Source organism: Gadus macrocephalus, chromosome 14, assembly GCF_031168955.1.
Source record: "Gadus macrocephalus chromosome 14, ASM3116895v1".
Lineage (NCBI taxonomy): Eukaryota > Metazoa > Chordata > Actinopteri > Gadiformes > Gadidae > Gadus > Gadus macrocephalus.
Genome location: NC_082395.1, coordinates 3,832,306 through 3,847,305, shown reverse-complemented (window position 1 = coordinate 3,847,305; position 15,000 = coordinate 3,832,306). Strand labels below are relative to the sequence as shown.

The following is a 15,000-nucleotide window of genomic DNA, read 5'->3' as shown; positions in this document are numbered from 1 at the left end:
GGACTTTTCGTCGACTAAAACTAGACTAAAACTACAAAGGAAAACAATGACTAAAATGTGACTAAATATACTAAGCATTTTCGTCAAAAGACTAAGACTAAGACTAAATCTAAAATAGCTGACAAAATTAACACTGGGGCAGATGGACCAATCAAAAAAACGCGTGTCAGATTCTCGGCTGAACAATTCTTTCCAATGTGTCGTAATTACCCCTATATTGCATGTGTGTGTTTCTGTGTATGCATTTGTGTGTGTGTGTGTGTGTGTGTGTGTGTGTGTGTGTGTGTGTGTGTGTGTGTGTGTGTGTGTGTGTGTGTGTGTGTGTGTGTGTGTGTGTGTGTGGGGGGGTATGTTTGATATGTGTGTGTGTGTGTGTTTGGTGTGTGCGTGTGTGTGTATGTGGGTTTGCTGTGTGCATGGGTTTGCTGTGTGCGTGTGTGTGTGTGTGTGTGTGTGTGTGTGTGTGTGTGTGTGTGTGTGTGTGTGTGTGTGTACGTGTGTGTGTCTCACCAGCATGTTCTCCGTCTCCTTGACGAAGAAGGCCTCCCCGTTGTCTCCCAGCTTCATCTGCAGACCCACCGCCTCCCCGTTGATCTCGATGTCCACCTGACGCACAAACGCACGCTGAGTCTCAAGAACCCTCTCGTATGTTGGAGAGGTCTACAAAAACCCTGTTTTCTAAATAAGATTGTGTCGATAAAGATTTCTAAACATCGATTTTATACGTTTGGGTGTTGGATCCCGCACAAAACAATTGATCTGGTGAAATGTTTTCTAATCCCATATTTTATGTAACAGAATCTAATATAATCGAATGTGGAGCCCCAATAGAGCATGATGCCCCCTACCTGCTCCTTAATGACCCATCTCTGTACTGTCTAACCCCTACCTTAATGACCTGTCTCTGTACTGTCTAACCCCTACCTGCTCCTTAATGACCTGTCTCTGTACTGTCTAACCCCTACCTGCTCATTAATGACCTGTCTCTGTACTGTCTAACCCCTACCTGCTCCTTAGTGACCTGTCTCTGTACTGTCTAACCCCTACCTGCTCCTTAATGACCTGGCTCTGTACTGTCTAACCCCTACCTGCTCCTTAATGACCTGTCTCTGTACTGTCTAACCCCTACCTGCTCCTTAATGGCCTGTCTCTGTACTGCCTAACCCCTACCTGCTCCTTATTGACCTGTCTCTGTACTGTCTAACCCCTACCTGCTCCTTAATGACCTGTCTCTGTACTGTCTAACCCCTACCTGCTCCTTAATGACCTGTCTCTGTACTGTCTAACCCCTACCTGCTCCTTAGTGACCTGTCTCTGTACTGTCCAACCCCTAACTTCTCCTTAATGACATGTCTCTGTACTGTCTAACCCCTACCTGCTCCTTAATGACCTGTCTCTGTACTGTCTAACCCCTACCTGCTCCTTAACGACCTGTCTCTGTACTGTCTAACCCCTACCTGCTCCTTAATGACCTGTCTCTGTACTGTCTAACCCCTACCTGCTCCTTAATGACCTGTCTCTGTACTGTCTAACCCCTACCTGCTCCTTAGTGACCTGTCTCTGTACTGTCCAACCCCTACCTTCTCCTTAATGACCTGTCTCTGTACTGTCTAACCCCTACCTGCTCCTTAATGACCTGTCTCTGTACTGTCTAACCCCTACCTGCTCCTTAATGACCTGTCTCTGTACTGTCTAACCCCTACCTGCTCCTTAGTGACCTGTCTCTGTACTGTCCAACCCCTACCTTCTCCTTAATGACCTGTCTCTGTACTGTCTAACCCCTACCTGCTCCTTAATGACCTGTCTCTGTACTGTCTAACCCCTACCTGCTCCTTAACGACCTGTCTCTGTACTGTCTAACCCCTACCTGCTCCTTAATGACCTGTCTCTGTACTGTCTAACCCCTACCTGCTCCTTAATGACCTGTCTCTGTACTGTCTAACCCCTACCTTAATGACCCGTCTCTGTACTGTCTAACCCCTACCTGCTCCTTAATGACCCGTCTCTGTACTGTCTAACCCCTACCTGCTCCTTAATGACCTGTCTCTGTACTGTCTAACCCCTACCTGCTCCTTAGTGACCTGTCTCTGTACTGTCTAACCCCTACCTGCTCCTTAACGACCTGTCTCTGTACTGTCTAACCCCTACCTGCTCCTTAACGACCTGTCTCTGTACTGTCTAACCCCTACCTGCTCCTTAATGGCCTGTCTCTGTACTGTCTAACCCCTACCTGCTCCTTAATGACCTGTCTCTGTACTGTCTAACCCCTACCTGCTCCTTAACGACCTGTCTCTGTACTGTCTAACCCCTACCTGCTCCTTAACGACCTGTCTCTGTACTGTCTAACCCCTACCTGCTCCTTAATGACCTGTCTCTGTACTGTCTAACCCCTACCTGCTCCTTAATGACCTGTCTCTGTACTGTCTAACCCCTACCTGCTCCATAACGACCTGTCTCTGTACTGTCTAACCCCTACCTGCTCCTTAACGACCTGTCTCTGTACTGTCTAACCCCTACCTGCTCCTTAACGACCTGTCTCTGTACTGTCTAACCCCTACCTGCTCCTTAACGACCTGTCTCTGTACTGTCTAACCCCTACCTGCTCCTTAACGACCTGTCTCTGTACTGTCTAACCCCTACCTGCTCCTTAACGACCTGTCTCTGTACTGTCTAACCCCTACCTGCTCCTTAACGACCTGTCTCTGTACTGTCTAACCCCTACCTGCTCCTTAACGACCTGTCTCTGTCTAACCCCTACCTGCTCCTTAACGACCTGTCTCTGTACTGTCTAACCCCCACCTGCTCCTTAACGACCTGTCTCTGTACTGTCTAACCCCCACCTGCTCCTTAACGACCTGTCTCTGTACTGTCTAACCCCTACCTGCTCCTTAACGACCTGTCTCTGTACTGTCTAACCCCTACCTTAACGACCTGTCTCTGTACTGTCTAACATACCTGCTCCTTAATAACCTGTCTATAGATGCTATATATAAATAGATATAATATATATAAATATATAAATGTCTATATAACAGCGCTGTCCTCTCACCACTTTCTCCCGGGACCGCAGTACCCCCATCTTGCCGAAGCGGACATGGAAGGGCGAGCAGTGCAGCGAGCCGTCGGGCCGCTGCACCACGATGACGTCGATGCACCCGGACAGCGTGGCCGGGTTCAGCCCCCGGTACAGCTCCTTGACCTGGAAGAACACCTGGCCCGCCAGCTGACCCACATAGTTCATGGTCTGGGACTGGAGGGAGAGAGGGAGAGGGAGAGGGAGAGAGGGAGAGGGAGAGGGAGAGGGAGAGAGGGAGAGAGAGAGAGAGAGACATACAGTTCTAGTGTCACCAAGAGCGAGAGAGGCTGAGTTCGTTGTAAAGTAACAAATTACTCCCTGTAATTGAGTCGTGTATCCTAATTATGTTTTATTGAATATTTGCCAGAGAGTTCGAGAGAGGGATGACAGAAAGGGTGTGTGGATGTTTGATAGAAAATAAAGAAAAGACAGGTGTGGGATCAGTGTGGGAAGGCCAAGACATGGAAGTGTTTGAAAAGAGAGGCAATCGTTAAGGTGTGGCCACACAGGCAGTTGTGAGATAAAGAGTTCCGAAAGAAATATTCCTCAAAGTCCCTTTCTCAGCGTCCCAGGATGCCATGGGGGTTTTCTGCAAACTTAGAAAGACAACTCTTTAGAAATCATCAAGGCTCGCCGCGGGCTGCCGTCATGTCGCTGGCAGATTGACGTTATTAACAGTCATCAACGAATGTTCGGTGTAGTTTACTCTAGTTCACTGCCGCTGTTTCAACACGAACAGGCCGGGACACGTGTCTCGCAAGCTCTGTGACAATGCGGGAGGAAACCGTTAAGGTGTGGACTGGAGAAAGGGACGCAAGATTGCATATTTAATGATTTATCGCCGCCCCTACAAAACCGTGTCTTGTTGTGGAACCGCTCAGACAGAGAGACACCCAGACAGACAGACAGATTTCCCACGTGCAGAGGCGCTCCATGCGGAACGTGAATGCCCCGCCCCTTGTAGGACATCAATGGAGATCCTTGTTTGAACAGCCAATGGACTCACACTTCCATGTTGTCATTGCCAATCACAAGGCAGGGAGCCCCTCTCGGGGGTGTTAACTTCTTGGGTGTTAAAAATAAATGCTTACAAATACAGCCGCCTATGAAGTAGCCCTACATCTTAGCCCTACAGTAGGCTTCTGGTTATGTGGGACTGTGTGTGAACGCATGCGGCTTCTGAAGACTATATGTGTACTACTACTACACCATGTGACTAAGAACAACATGAAAGCAGTTGGCACACGCATACAAACACGCACGCACCACACGGACACACACACACACACACACACACACACACACACACACACACACACACACACACACACACACACACACACACACACAGACACACACACACACACACACACACACACACACACACACACGAACACACACGTTGTGTTTCGAAGTGACAGTGATGAGTCGTGGGCCAAATGAAGCGTGAACCTTACATGACAAACAAAACCAGACGCGATCGATTTAATTCACCTGTCACGGATCCAGTCTAACCTGCAGTGCGTGTACCTTTCAAGTGACATTTAAGTGTCGATGTCAAGCATCATGAATGGATTCCACGATCAAAACGAGTATGGCATAGTCAATACGAGGCACGTTGGGGGAAGCCTCACACCGAGCAGCTACATCCCGTGGTGTTGCTGATCAACACTGCATGTCCTTGGTGGAGAGACCCTCTGCGCCACGACATCCAAAAGGCGCACAACAACACAACAACCGTGGCGTTACGCAGCCGGACTAACAACTACAATGTAGGGTTGTGAATCGTATTAACAGTGCACCCCTTAAACAGATCCCAATCAGTCAAAGACAGTGCCTGCGCTGTGTAAAAAAAAAAGGACAAAAACATGTCTACATACATTATCTATTGATGCCGCTGTGAGCTCCGAGATGGTCTGCCTGCTGCCATCCAAATATTGTCCAAATGACGGATATCTCCTCTCCTTCAAGGACTTTTCATTAAGTCCCTGGGAAATATTGTGTTGCACCGCGGCGGCACAATGCTGACATTTGATATTGCCTTTACTCGAGGCTGTACAATATTTAAAGCGCTGCACAAATATTCCTCCCACCCCCGCCCGCCGGAAAATGGCCCATCCCCGTTGGCTGCGTGGCTGGTGACGTCAGAGTTGGGGTAAATAACGCGTTCTGCCTTCGGTGAGGATCAGACTGCACATGGCCAGAGGGTATAATGTTACAAAAACACTTCGCCACCCGATGCCAAAATTGAATACTAATTTAGTGCATGTTTAACAATGCTAATGCAGTAGCTATATGAGGTGGTTGTATTGACCTGGTTATTGGAAACTATTCATATTTGTGGCCCGAAGCAGGGCATGCATTTATATTCATGTATTTTATGAATACATTTACAGGAAGTTGAATGAGAACTGTCAAAGCATGCAATTGACATAGTAGAGAAATGCCGCACAAGCAGGTTACTGGATCCCTCGTTATGATGTTCTATGGGGTCCTGGCCCACCTACTTAAGGCTAGAGAGAGAGAGAGAGAGAGAGAGAGAGAGAGAAAGAGAGAGAGAGAGAGAGAGAGAGAGAGAGAGAGAGAGAGAGAGAGAGAGAGAGAGAGAGAGATACTTTGTATGGTGGTACACTTTTATGTGACTTATGCGTGTAAGGTAGTGTACATGTTGTTTTATAGCCATGTTTACTATGCCTATACATCATTGAACTCAAATTAAACAACCCCTGGCGGATATCCAAATACAATACAAAAACCTAGAAAACGCAAAAGTATGGAGCTTCCATCCAGACTACACACATGTCTGAGCAGCACCATGAGGTATTAGTGATTTGAAGACCATTGGAATGTGGCTCTTCTAGGAACCATCAAAACGTGTGTGCTTGTGTGTGTGTGTGTGTGTGTGTGTGTGTGTGTGTGTGTGTGTGTGTGTGTGTGTGTGTGTGTGTGTGTGTGTGTGTGTGTGTGTGTGTGTGAGATACACACACACACACTCATATGCACACATACACACCCAAACACTATCATACACACACACACACACACACACACACACACACACACACACACACACACACACACACACACACACACACACACACACACAACCACAAACACACATTCTCTCACATACACAAACACTCAGATATATACACACACAGACACGTTCTCTTCTCTGAAAAGGGGTTAAGGGGGGAACAAGGAAACACGTGAGAACTATTCTGAGAACCAACCCATTCATCCTGGGAAAGGGGGAGGGCGGAGGGAGGGGGGAGAGAGGGGAGGGAGAGACAGAGCAGTGGGAGGGAGACAAGAAGAGAGCGGGAACAAAACTGTAAACGTTTTTTGCAAAGTATTAGATCCAGTGTAGGCCTACAATATACATTGTTAACTTTTCCATATGAAACCAATCTCTTCGGCATGTGACCATTCATGGTTTCATGTTGGTGTTGTGGACATTTGCCTTACCACGTGCTGTCAGTGTACATTGTTTGTTGTTTGTTCATCTTGGTTGGCCATTGTGGTGTGTTTGTGTGTGTTCGTGTGTGTGTGTGTGTGTGTGTGTGTGTTCGAGTGTGTATGCGTTCGTGTGTGGTTGTGGATGTCTGCGTGCGTGTCTGTTTGCATGCGTGTGCTTGTGCGTGTAGTTGTGTATGTATGCGTGAGTGTGTCTTTGCGGGCGTGTTTGTGTGTGCCCGTGTCAGCATCGAGTGTGCGTGCGTGCGCAATGTGCATGCGCGTGCGTGCGTGTGTCGATAATTGTCGATAACCCGGGGAAACAGAGAGAGGAGAGGGGGGGGCGGTCTGCGCCGAGCGAAGCAGAGATCAACTGGACTCTGGGCTCAGGAATGTCCTCATCCTCAAATTGTCACCTCGGAGACGCAGGGTCGTCAGGGGGATGGGCTTCCTCAGCCAATCGGAAGTCCTGTCCTGCCAGGGGCCACCCGGATGAATAAACACGTGACCGTTTGTTACCCCAAGCACGGGTGCAGCAGTTCGATCCATAGCCTTTTCGCTGCACGGATACAACAGTTATTTTCGGTTTGTAATATATATTTGTGTCCCCTTTTATCTTATATTTAAAAAAATTGTTGGTGCATGAATGCCTGAAACCTGTTCACTCGGTTAATTTTACACAATGTAATGCAAAACAACATTGTAAGGGCAGAGCTCCATGTGAGTCATGTGAGCTGTCCGAGGGGGTTCCACAGTGTTTGTTTACCACTCCACTCTGTGTTGCAGACACAGATTGTTCTGCAGCTAAACCGCGGGACGATTGTCCCTTATGAAACGCCATTGCGTAATGTTGACCAGTTGGCTTGTTGGTCGATATTACCCCTGCGGCCGTCATCACATTATTTTGTATGCTGCACTTGTCCGGCGTTTATTCTGAGAATGGCCTTCATGGATTTAATATCAGCTGCATTCATGTCCCATACACGTGTTCTATTTCTATGTATGATTTCCTAATTTCAAGTTACAATTATTTGTCAGCATTCTTCAGAATCTCAGAATCCATTGTTGACTTATTTAAATTGACCTTAATTCGGATGTGACCGATACATCGATCGTATCTGCTGATGACATCGGAAGAACAGGTTGCTATTTGTCCTCTAAGCAAAACATTAGAAACGTGAGTTCCACCACAGTGTTCCCCGTAGGGCCCTAGAGCCCAGCACCTTGAGTCCCACTGGTCCACAGTTTGTTTCAATTAGCTCAATATGATATCAAGTAACCCCCACCTCTCAACGCACACACACACACACACACACACACACACACACACACACACACACACACACACACACACACACACAATCTCTCTCCCTCTCTATCTCTCTGTCTCTTCCTCTCTTCCCTCCTCTGTCACCCACACAGCCGAGGCCCCACCCTATAAGGGAGGGTTCCCATGGGGTGAGCGTTATGTAACTGTGATAAAGGTGGTGTAACTGCCGATGGGTGGAGCAGGGGTCAAAGGAACGGTGGAGAAGGCACCTGACCACAGCCACACCCAACAACACCACCACAACACTCCCAAAACACCACCACAACACCACCACCATTACACCATCACCACCACCACCACAACATCACCAGCAGTCAAAGTATGCACATGCAGGCACCAACCGATTCCCAGGATTTATCTCAGACTCACAAACACACCCACTGGGATTATGCATCATGAGCACCCACCCAATGTACACATACATTGCAAAGTGGTCTCAATGCTTAACACACTAATCCTCAAACAAGCACACACACACACCTCGCACATGCGCAGGAGAAACACACACACACACACACACACGCACACACACACACACACACACACACACACACACACACACACACACACACACACACACACATGCACAGGAGACACAAACAAACAAACACGCAAATGCAACCACTTTCGAGCAATGCTTGAAAACACATAAGAAAAACATATTTGAAGATCGAAAGAAAGAGACAAATGATTGTGGAGCACAAAGCAATGTAGTTTGCAGACTGTAACCCACTCTCCAACACGGCATTGTTGCTTTTTTAACCCCAGCTTCCAATTTGCCCCTATGCACACACATATGCTTTCATGCTTCATGTATTACTCATGAAGACAAACAGTTGAGCAATTGTAATAATTAGAAAACATTGCAAGTCAGCGTTTTGGTACATTTCTGTTAAACGGATACTGGGCCAAAACAGACACATACACGTACACACACACACACACACACACACACACACACACACACACACACACACACACACACACACACACACACACACACACACACACACACACACACACACACACACAATTAAGCATCAAATAAAAGAAAACTGATACGATCATGATTTGATTGATCTGCAATAGATCTAGTCCAACATGCAGTACACTATTTAAGCCTCATGAAATGTGTCGACATACACACACACACACACACACACACACACACACACACACACACACACACACGCACACACACACTCCGATTTAACAACAACAACTGTCAAGTGTTCCTGTACGACGTATGACAACATGATCCACAAACGGGTTATAAAACTAAACCAGATAATCAATCTTTTTAATAAATAATCTTTGTAATCAATCAATCTTTCTGGTGGCACAGTTAGACATATACGTGACTGAACAGCTCGACAACGTACATCCCCTGCTAGCAAGTGTGTTGTTTAGACATCCGGCCTCCTACTACGTACTGGACTGCCACTAAGTAACCTTTTAAAAACCAACAGAAACCTTGTGTTTCGATTCCTCTTCTCTGCACGTATTAAGTTTGTGTTTAGTTGTTAGAAACATGGTCGTGCGGCATGTCACATATTGGCAGTTTGTACTCTCTTGACCGCATGCTCTAATCGATCTCAGCCTCAGTCGCATTGAACAGAGTTTCTGCCACGGATAATGACTTATAACACATGGATGCAGATGAGTGTCTGTTACCCAGGACCAGCTATCGTCGGGGCCGCCCCGCCGGTGGGTCAGAGCTCGCAGTCTCTCGTCCGTGGGTACCATGTCTGCATGATCCAGCCCCCCACGACCGTCCGCCTCGGACAGCCCAACACGCAGCATCTCGTCCAGGCACCGAGACCCCTTGATGTCCTAAGTCACTAAGGGATGCTCCACAGAATGGTCCTCAGAATAGTCCTCCGAAAGTCGCTCTCAAACGTCTATAGTGAAAAATTCTGTACCCTCGTAAATGGTTTTAAATTTGATATTTCTTCCCGCCGTTCTACAATATACCATAGGCATCTTAACCATGTTTAAGTTCTCTAGTTTCTTCTATGGGCTTTGACAGAATGACCTCAGAATGGGTAAGGTGGTGTCCTGAAGCTCCTGTCTCTTGGGAATGTTTGTGAGCTCATCTGGTCGGTGGTTGTTTCACGGCCCATATAAAGTGAGAGTTTTGGGACTCATTTTTAGCAACAAATGTGTTCTTGGAAGAGAGCGCTTGGGGGAAACTAGAGAGTGCTTAGCAGTAACTAGAGAGTGACGATGTTGCTGAATGCCACCCCACTCACTCACAAACACACACACACAAACATATACACACACACACACACACACACACACACACACACACACACACACACACACGCACACACACACTGGGAAACATACACACAAACACACACACACACACACACACACACACACACACACACACACACACACACACACACACACACACACACACATACACCTGTTAAGACGGTAGAAGGCAACGCACACAAGTTCTGAGAAGCTTCTGGGGTGTTCTTGACATCTGATTCCTGCTGCGGTAGACCTACCTCAGCCGAAAGCCATTTGCAATATGCGGCGGGCTCATGTGTGACATGAACACCCTGAGGGTCTCTGCTGGAGGGAAAACAGTTATGGGAGGCTACTGTTGCTACGAGCTACGTGCTACATGATATGCGCTGCGATGCTAATCTCACATAGTCTTACCCAGTACAGTAGGCTAGTTAACAACTACACATTAAATGTGTATGATAGTATATTTAACAGGCTGTGGTATTTTCTTTTAAAAGACATGGTATTGTCGTGAACTATAGAAATGCTTTAGAAGTTAATGTTTAGTTGGAAAGACCGGGACTCTTACTGCTCTCATGCTATTAGTCAAGGTAAACCAGAAGCTTCAGATGGCATTACAAGAATGATAGTTGGGTCACGATGAATTACAAATACAGTACGCTTTCATCATATTTTGTGTATGTATTTAATCCGCCTCAACTGTGAGGTGCATTGGATAAGAGTGTCTGGTAAAGGAGTGAATCTTAATATACATTCATCGGATGATTAATTGCTGTAGGGACCTTGGACCCTCAGCTGGTAGAAAAGAAAAAGGCCAATTGTTAGAAGACAGTGCAATCTTTATTTTTATTTACCCTGTTCTGTGTTTGCACATCCTACAGAGCTTGGCTGCACACTTACAAACATTGTATTCCAGCTTCAACACATTCAGATGAGGTATTCGAGAAGGCAAAGCAGTTTAGTAATGACACAAATGAGTGTCATTAGAACCATATACAGTATAAAATATCCTTCAGCAGAGAAATGGGCACAAAAAACAAACTGTTGTCCCTGTCATTATTACTCAAGACGAGAGGAAATAGTATTTACATTTATACAAATGGAGGCACACCGATTGTAGCATATTGTAAACTGCTTCCAATCCGGAGTTACATTTCAAAATTAACAATATCAAAGTTATCTCTTCAAACCTTGTTCAGAAAGTAGATAAGTACATCTATATTCCTGCTTTTCAAACCAAGTAGGAATATCAAAATAGTAGGCCTATCGAAATACAATGAAAAAAAAGATTTTAATGCTGTGAAAAAACAGCATTAAGAAACACGAGAAGAAAAAACTGCTCCTGAAATAGCAGCTAGTACTGACTTTTGTGTTCACACCTAAGAGGGGGTGCCTCATAACCTGGATGTGCATCCCAGGTGTGCAGATGGCAGAGTTATTGTAATAAATATTTGACACATGATGCCATGTCCCACCACAAAACCCTGAATAATGTTAACTAAATGACTACAGCCACCCAAAGGTATTAATAAAACCTTAATAACTTTGACAGGTTAATCTGTGTAGAAAGAGCTGTGTATAGCCTAATTAAAGCTAGAGTGACTGACCAAAAAAGCTAGTGAATGTCATCTTAAAAAGGGATGGATATCAATGTTAGCCTGCTAGGGGCTAATCTAGCATTGAATGGACCAAACTAAATGTATCATTTTCAACCTAAGCTACAACATCATCATCAGTTTAACTGGTAGTTAAACATTCAAGTGTTCTACACGATTGTATGGTTTAAATATTGGCAGTTTATCTAATAGTTAAAGTATGGTGAGTTGTGTGTGCGTTTTAATAATTTTCAATCTTTTCAATGTGGGATCTTACTCGCACGGACATGTCAACATGATTCATCCTAATATAAAATTCTTAATTAATAATTGGTCTTCCTCCTATCGTTACTGATACTTTACCAATATGGAGGGTCCCGTCTTTCTTGGAAGGTGTGAATGACGACCGAACGTGTCAACAAGATCACATGTCACATCCCTTGGGGGGGGTCTGATTCAGGTCTAAGGACCTGCCCACCAGTCAGACCAGTCTAGCCAGAACATACCATGACCACAACAGACACGTGTGTTTACAGCAGTCGGTGTGTTTATGTTGTGTGTATGTGTGTGTGTGTGTGTGTGTGTGTGTGTGTGTGTGTGTGCGTGTGTGTGTGTGTGCATTCTGCACATATTTGTTATTTGAAATTCCACATACACGTGTGTGTGTGTGTGTGTGTGTGTGTGTCTGTGTGTGTGTGTGTGTGTGTGTGTGTGTGTGTGTGTGTATATGTGTGTATGTGTGTGTACACTGGTAAGTAGCAGTCATCAAGAATCTCATGTTTTTGTTAACATCTCACCTTTGATGAAATCATGGTTTCCATGGTAACGCATGGCGCAGGCCGTGAACTACCCCTCCCCCCCTTCACATGGAGTGTCTTTAGGGAGAGAGAAGGCACGGTTCAGGGTCCCCCCACTAGTGGGCGGAGTCAGGTCGGGGGAGGTATCAAGTGTGGGAGGAGTCATATGGGAGAGTTTTCCGATGTGTGAGGAACTGGAAGGCGCCAGAAGTGGGAGGAGTCTGATGTAGGAGGAGCCAGACATGTGGGAGGAGTTCCTAGCTGTGGGAGGAGTTCTGAACAGCGGGCAGCACTGTAAGGTAAGGAAGAAGAGTGGGAGGAGCTATGTGTGGGAGGAGCTACCCATGTGAGGAGGTATATGTGGGAGGAGCTAGATTTGTTTCTCTGTCAGGAAGAAGAGTGGGAGGAGCTATGTGTGGAAGTGGGAGGAGCTAGATGTATTTCCCGGTCAGTAAAGAAGACTGGGAGGAGCTATACATGTGAGTGGGAATACGTGGGAGGAGCTAGATACGTTTCCCGGTCAGGAAGAAGAGGGGGAGGAGCTAGATGTGGAGTGGGAGGAGCTAGACATGCTTCCTGGTCAGGAAGAAGAGTGGGAGGAGCTAGATGTGGAGTGGGAGGAGCTAGATATGTACTCCCCGGTCAGGAAGAAGAGTGGGAGGAGCTAGATGTGGAGTGGGAGGGGCTATATGTGGAGTGGGAGGAGCTAGATATGTTTCCCGGTCAGGAAAAATAGTGGGAGGAGCTAGATGTGGAGGGGGAGGAGCTAGATGTGCTTCCCGGTCAGGAAGAAGAGCGGGAGGTCCTCCTTGGCGTTGGCGGTCTGGAACTCGTCGCTGAGCCTGAAGCGCCACTCGTCCTCCAGCTCCAGACGGCCCACCGCCTGGCGCAGGGAGCTGCGGTCAGCGCAGATCACACACAGGGTCGCCCCTGGGGGTGAGACAGGTCAGGGGAGAGATGGAGGTGAGACAGGTCAGGGGAGAGACGGAGGGAAGAGGGATTGGTTGGGGAGAGCAAAGTATTGTGGGAAGGATCATAAAATAGTAATAGATTTTGAAATTATTATTAAATTATTAATGTGTGTGTTTCAGATTATTAGATGATTTCTAATTTTACATTTTTTATACTTTTTCTATTCTGATTATATTTTCAGTTGATTTTGTTTTAATAAGTGTGTGCATGTGTGTGATAGTGATAATGTATCATAGTGTGTTTGTATGTGTGTGAGTGTGTGTGTGTGTGTGTGTGTGTGTGTGTGCGCGTCGTGTACCTTGGAGGAAGGTGAACTTCTTGAGGAAGGAGGGCGTGACGCAGGAGTCGGTGAAGCACAGCAGGAGGCCGCTGAAGAGGAGGCCGGCCGTGCTCAGGTTGAGGGAGTGGGGCCTGGAGCTCACGAAGCACACCGTCACCTGGAGGGAGGAGGGGGGGGGGGGGGTGAGGGTCAGGGTGGGGTTGAGTGTGAGTGGTCCAACGTTGAGGAGGCAGTCCACAGACAGGGTGCGTGTGCGTGCGTTCATGCGAGTGTCGGCGTGTGTGTGTGTGTGTGTGTGTGTGTGTGTGTGTGTGTGTGTGTGTGTGTGTACTCCGTACCTCGGGCCCCAGGTTGAGGAAGCAGTCCACCGACAGGACGGGGTGCGCGTGGCCCCGGGTGCCCAGGGGGAACAGCTGGTGGCCCGTGTGCTGGAGGTACCTCTCCAGGAGCAGCCGGGCGGGCGTGGCCAGGAACAGGTGCTTGCTGTCGGGGGCGCACACGTACTGCAGCGGCCCCACGGAGGTGGGCACGTCCGTCATCTGGAGGGGCGGCCACATGGGGGTTTAGATGAGGACTTCTGTTTAACTTCAGGTTTAGGTTGAAGTTTGTTTCATTCATTTGTTTAATTAAATAAACCTTGCTTGGCTGAGTCACAGCTCCCCCATTCTTCACAACATTCCGTTAAGTTTAGAATATTTTCTATCCCGATTTACATTTAGGGACGCTCTTATCCAAAGCGACCTGCAATGAGTATATTTTTCATAAGTAGGAGAAAGAACAAAAGCGATGTCGGCACAGTAAGGATGTTCATAGAACCAAGTGCAAAGCTCTAACAATCGCTAGGTTAACCCATTCCCCGTATGCAACAAAGACAGCTAGCATAAGACGCTACACAATGCTAAGGGCTATTATTAAGTGCCAGGACGTACAACATACAATAAGTGCATACATTAAGTGCCAGGGTCATCTTGTGTGTGCGTGCGTGCGTGCGCGCGCGTGTGTGTGCGTGCGTGTGTACCTTGGTCTTGATGATGAAGGTGCGGTACCCGCCGATGGCGATCTGTTTCTTCATGACGCTGAAGCCGTTGAAGCGGCAGAGCAGCAGGCCGGCGCTGTGGGCCCGCAGGGCGAAGTCCACGTCGTGGCAGCTGAAGCGGTGCTGGTCGTACGGGACGGCCCGGCACAGGTCCACGTTGACCAGCAGGAAGTCGTGGAGCTGGCCGCGGTGG

The 15,000-nt window shown here is 47.3% G+C and overlaps 2 protein-coding genes and 1 long non-coding RNA gene across 6 annotated transcripts in view; all 3 read right to left on the bottom strand.

Moving 5' to 3' along the window:
• Positions 1-9,696, bottom strand: part of lpin1a (lipin 1a) — a 27,282-nt gene extending 17,586 nt beyond the window's left edge. For 3 of the 4 annotated variants that reach the window (XM_060071803.1, XM_060071805.1, XM_060071804.1), the window contains exons 1-3: positions 9,537-9,696; positions 3,050-3,250; positions 511-606 (exon numbers count right to left, since the gene is read on the bottom strand). In XM_060071803.1, coding sequence (XP_059927786.1) covers positions 511-606; positions 3,050-3,250; positions 9,537-9,665 — 426 coding nt within the window. In that variant the 5' untranslated portion in view covers positions 9,666-9,696. Of the gene's footprint in view, positions 1-510; positions 607-3,049; positions 3,251-4,956; positions 5,139-9,536 lie in introns of those variants that run through there. The other variant, XM_060071806.1, reaches the window with a different exon arrangement.
• Positions 1,849-3,045, bottom strand: LOC132472269 (uncharacterized). The gene is made up of 2 exons (XR_009529047.1): positions 2,932-3,045; positions 1,849-2,409 (listed from the first exon to the last, which is right to left on the bottom strand). It is a non-coding gene; the product is annotated as an uncharacterized LOC132472269 (long non-coding RNA).
• A 2,683-nt stretch (positions 9,697-12,379) lies between the features above and the next one.
• Positions 12,380-15,000, bottom strand: part of greb1 (growth regulating estrogen receptor binding 1) — a 21,468-nt gene continuing 18,847 nt past the window's right edge. Inside the window, 4 exon segments of the mRNA XM_060071996.1 lie at positions 12,380-13,449; positions 13,790-13,928; positions 14,110-14,310; positions 14,790-15,000. The exon segment at positions 14,790-15,000 is cut by the window's right edge and continues 22 nt beyond it. Of these exon segments, the coding sequence (XP_059927979.1) occupies positions 13,286-13,449; positions 13,790-13,928; positions 14,110-14,310; positions 14,790-15,000 (715 nt within the window). The 3' untranslated portion in view covers positions 12,380-13,285.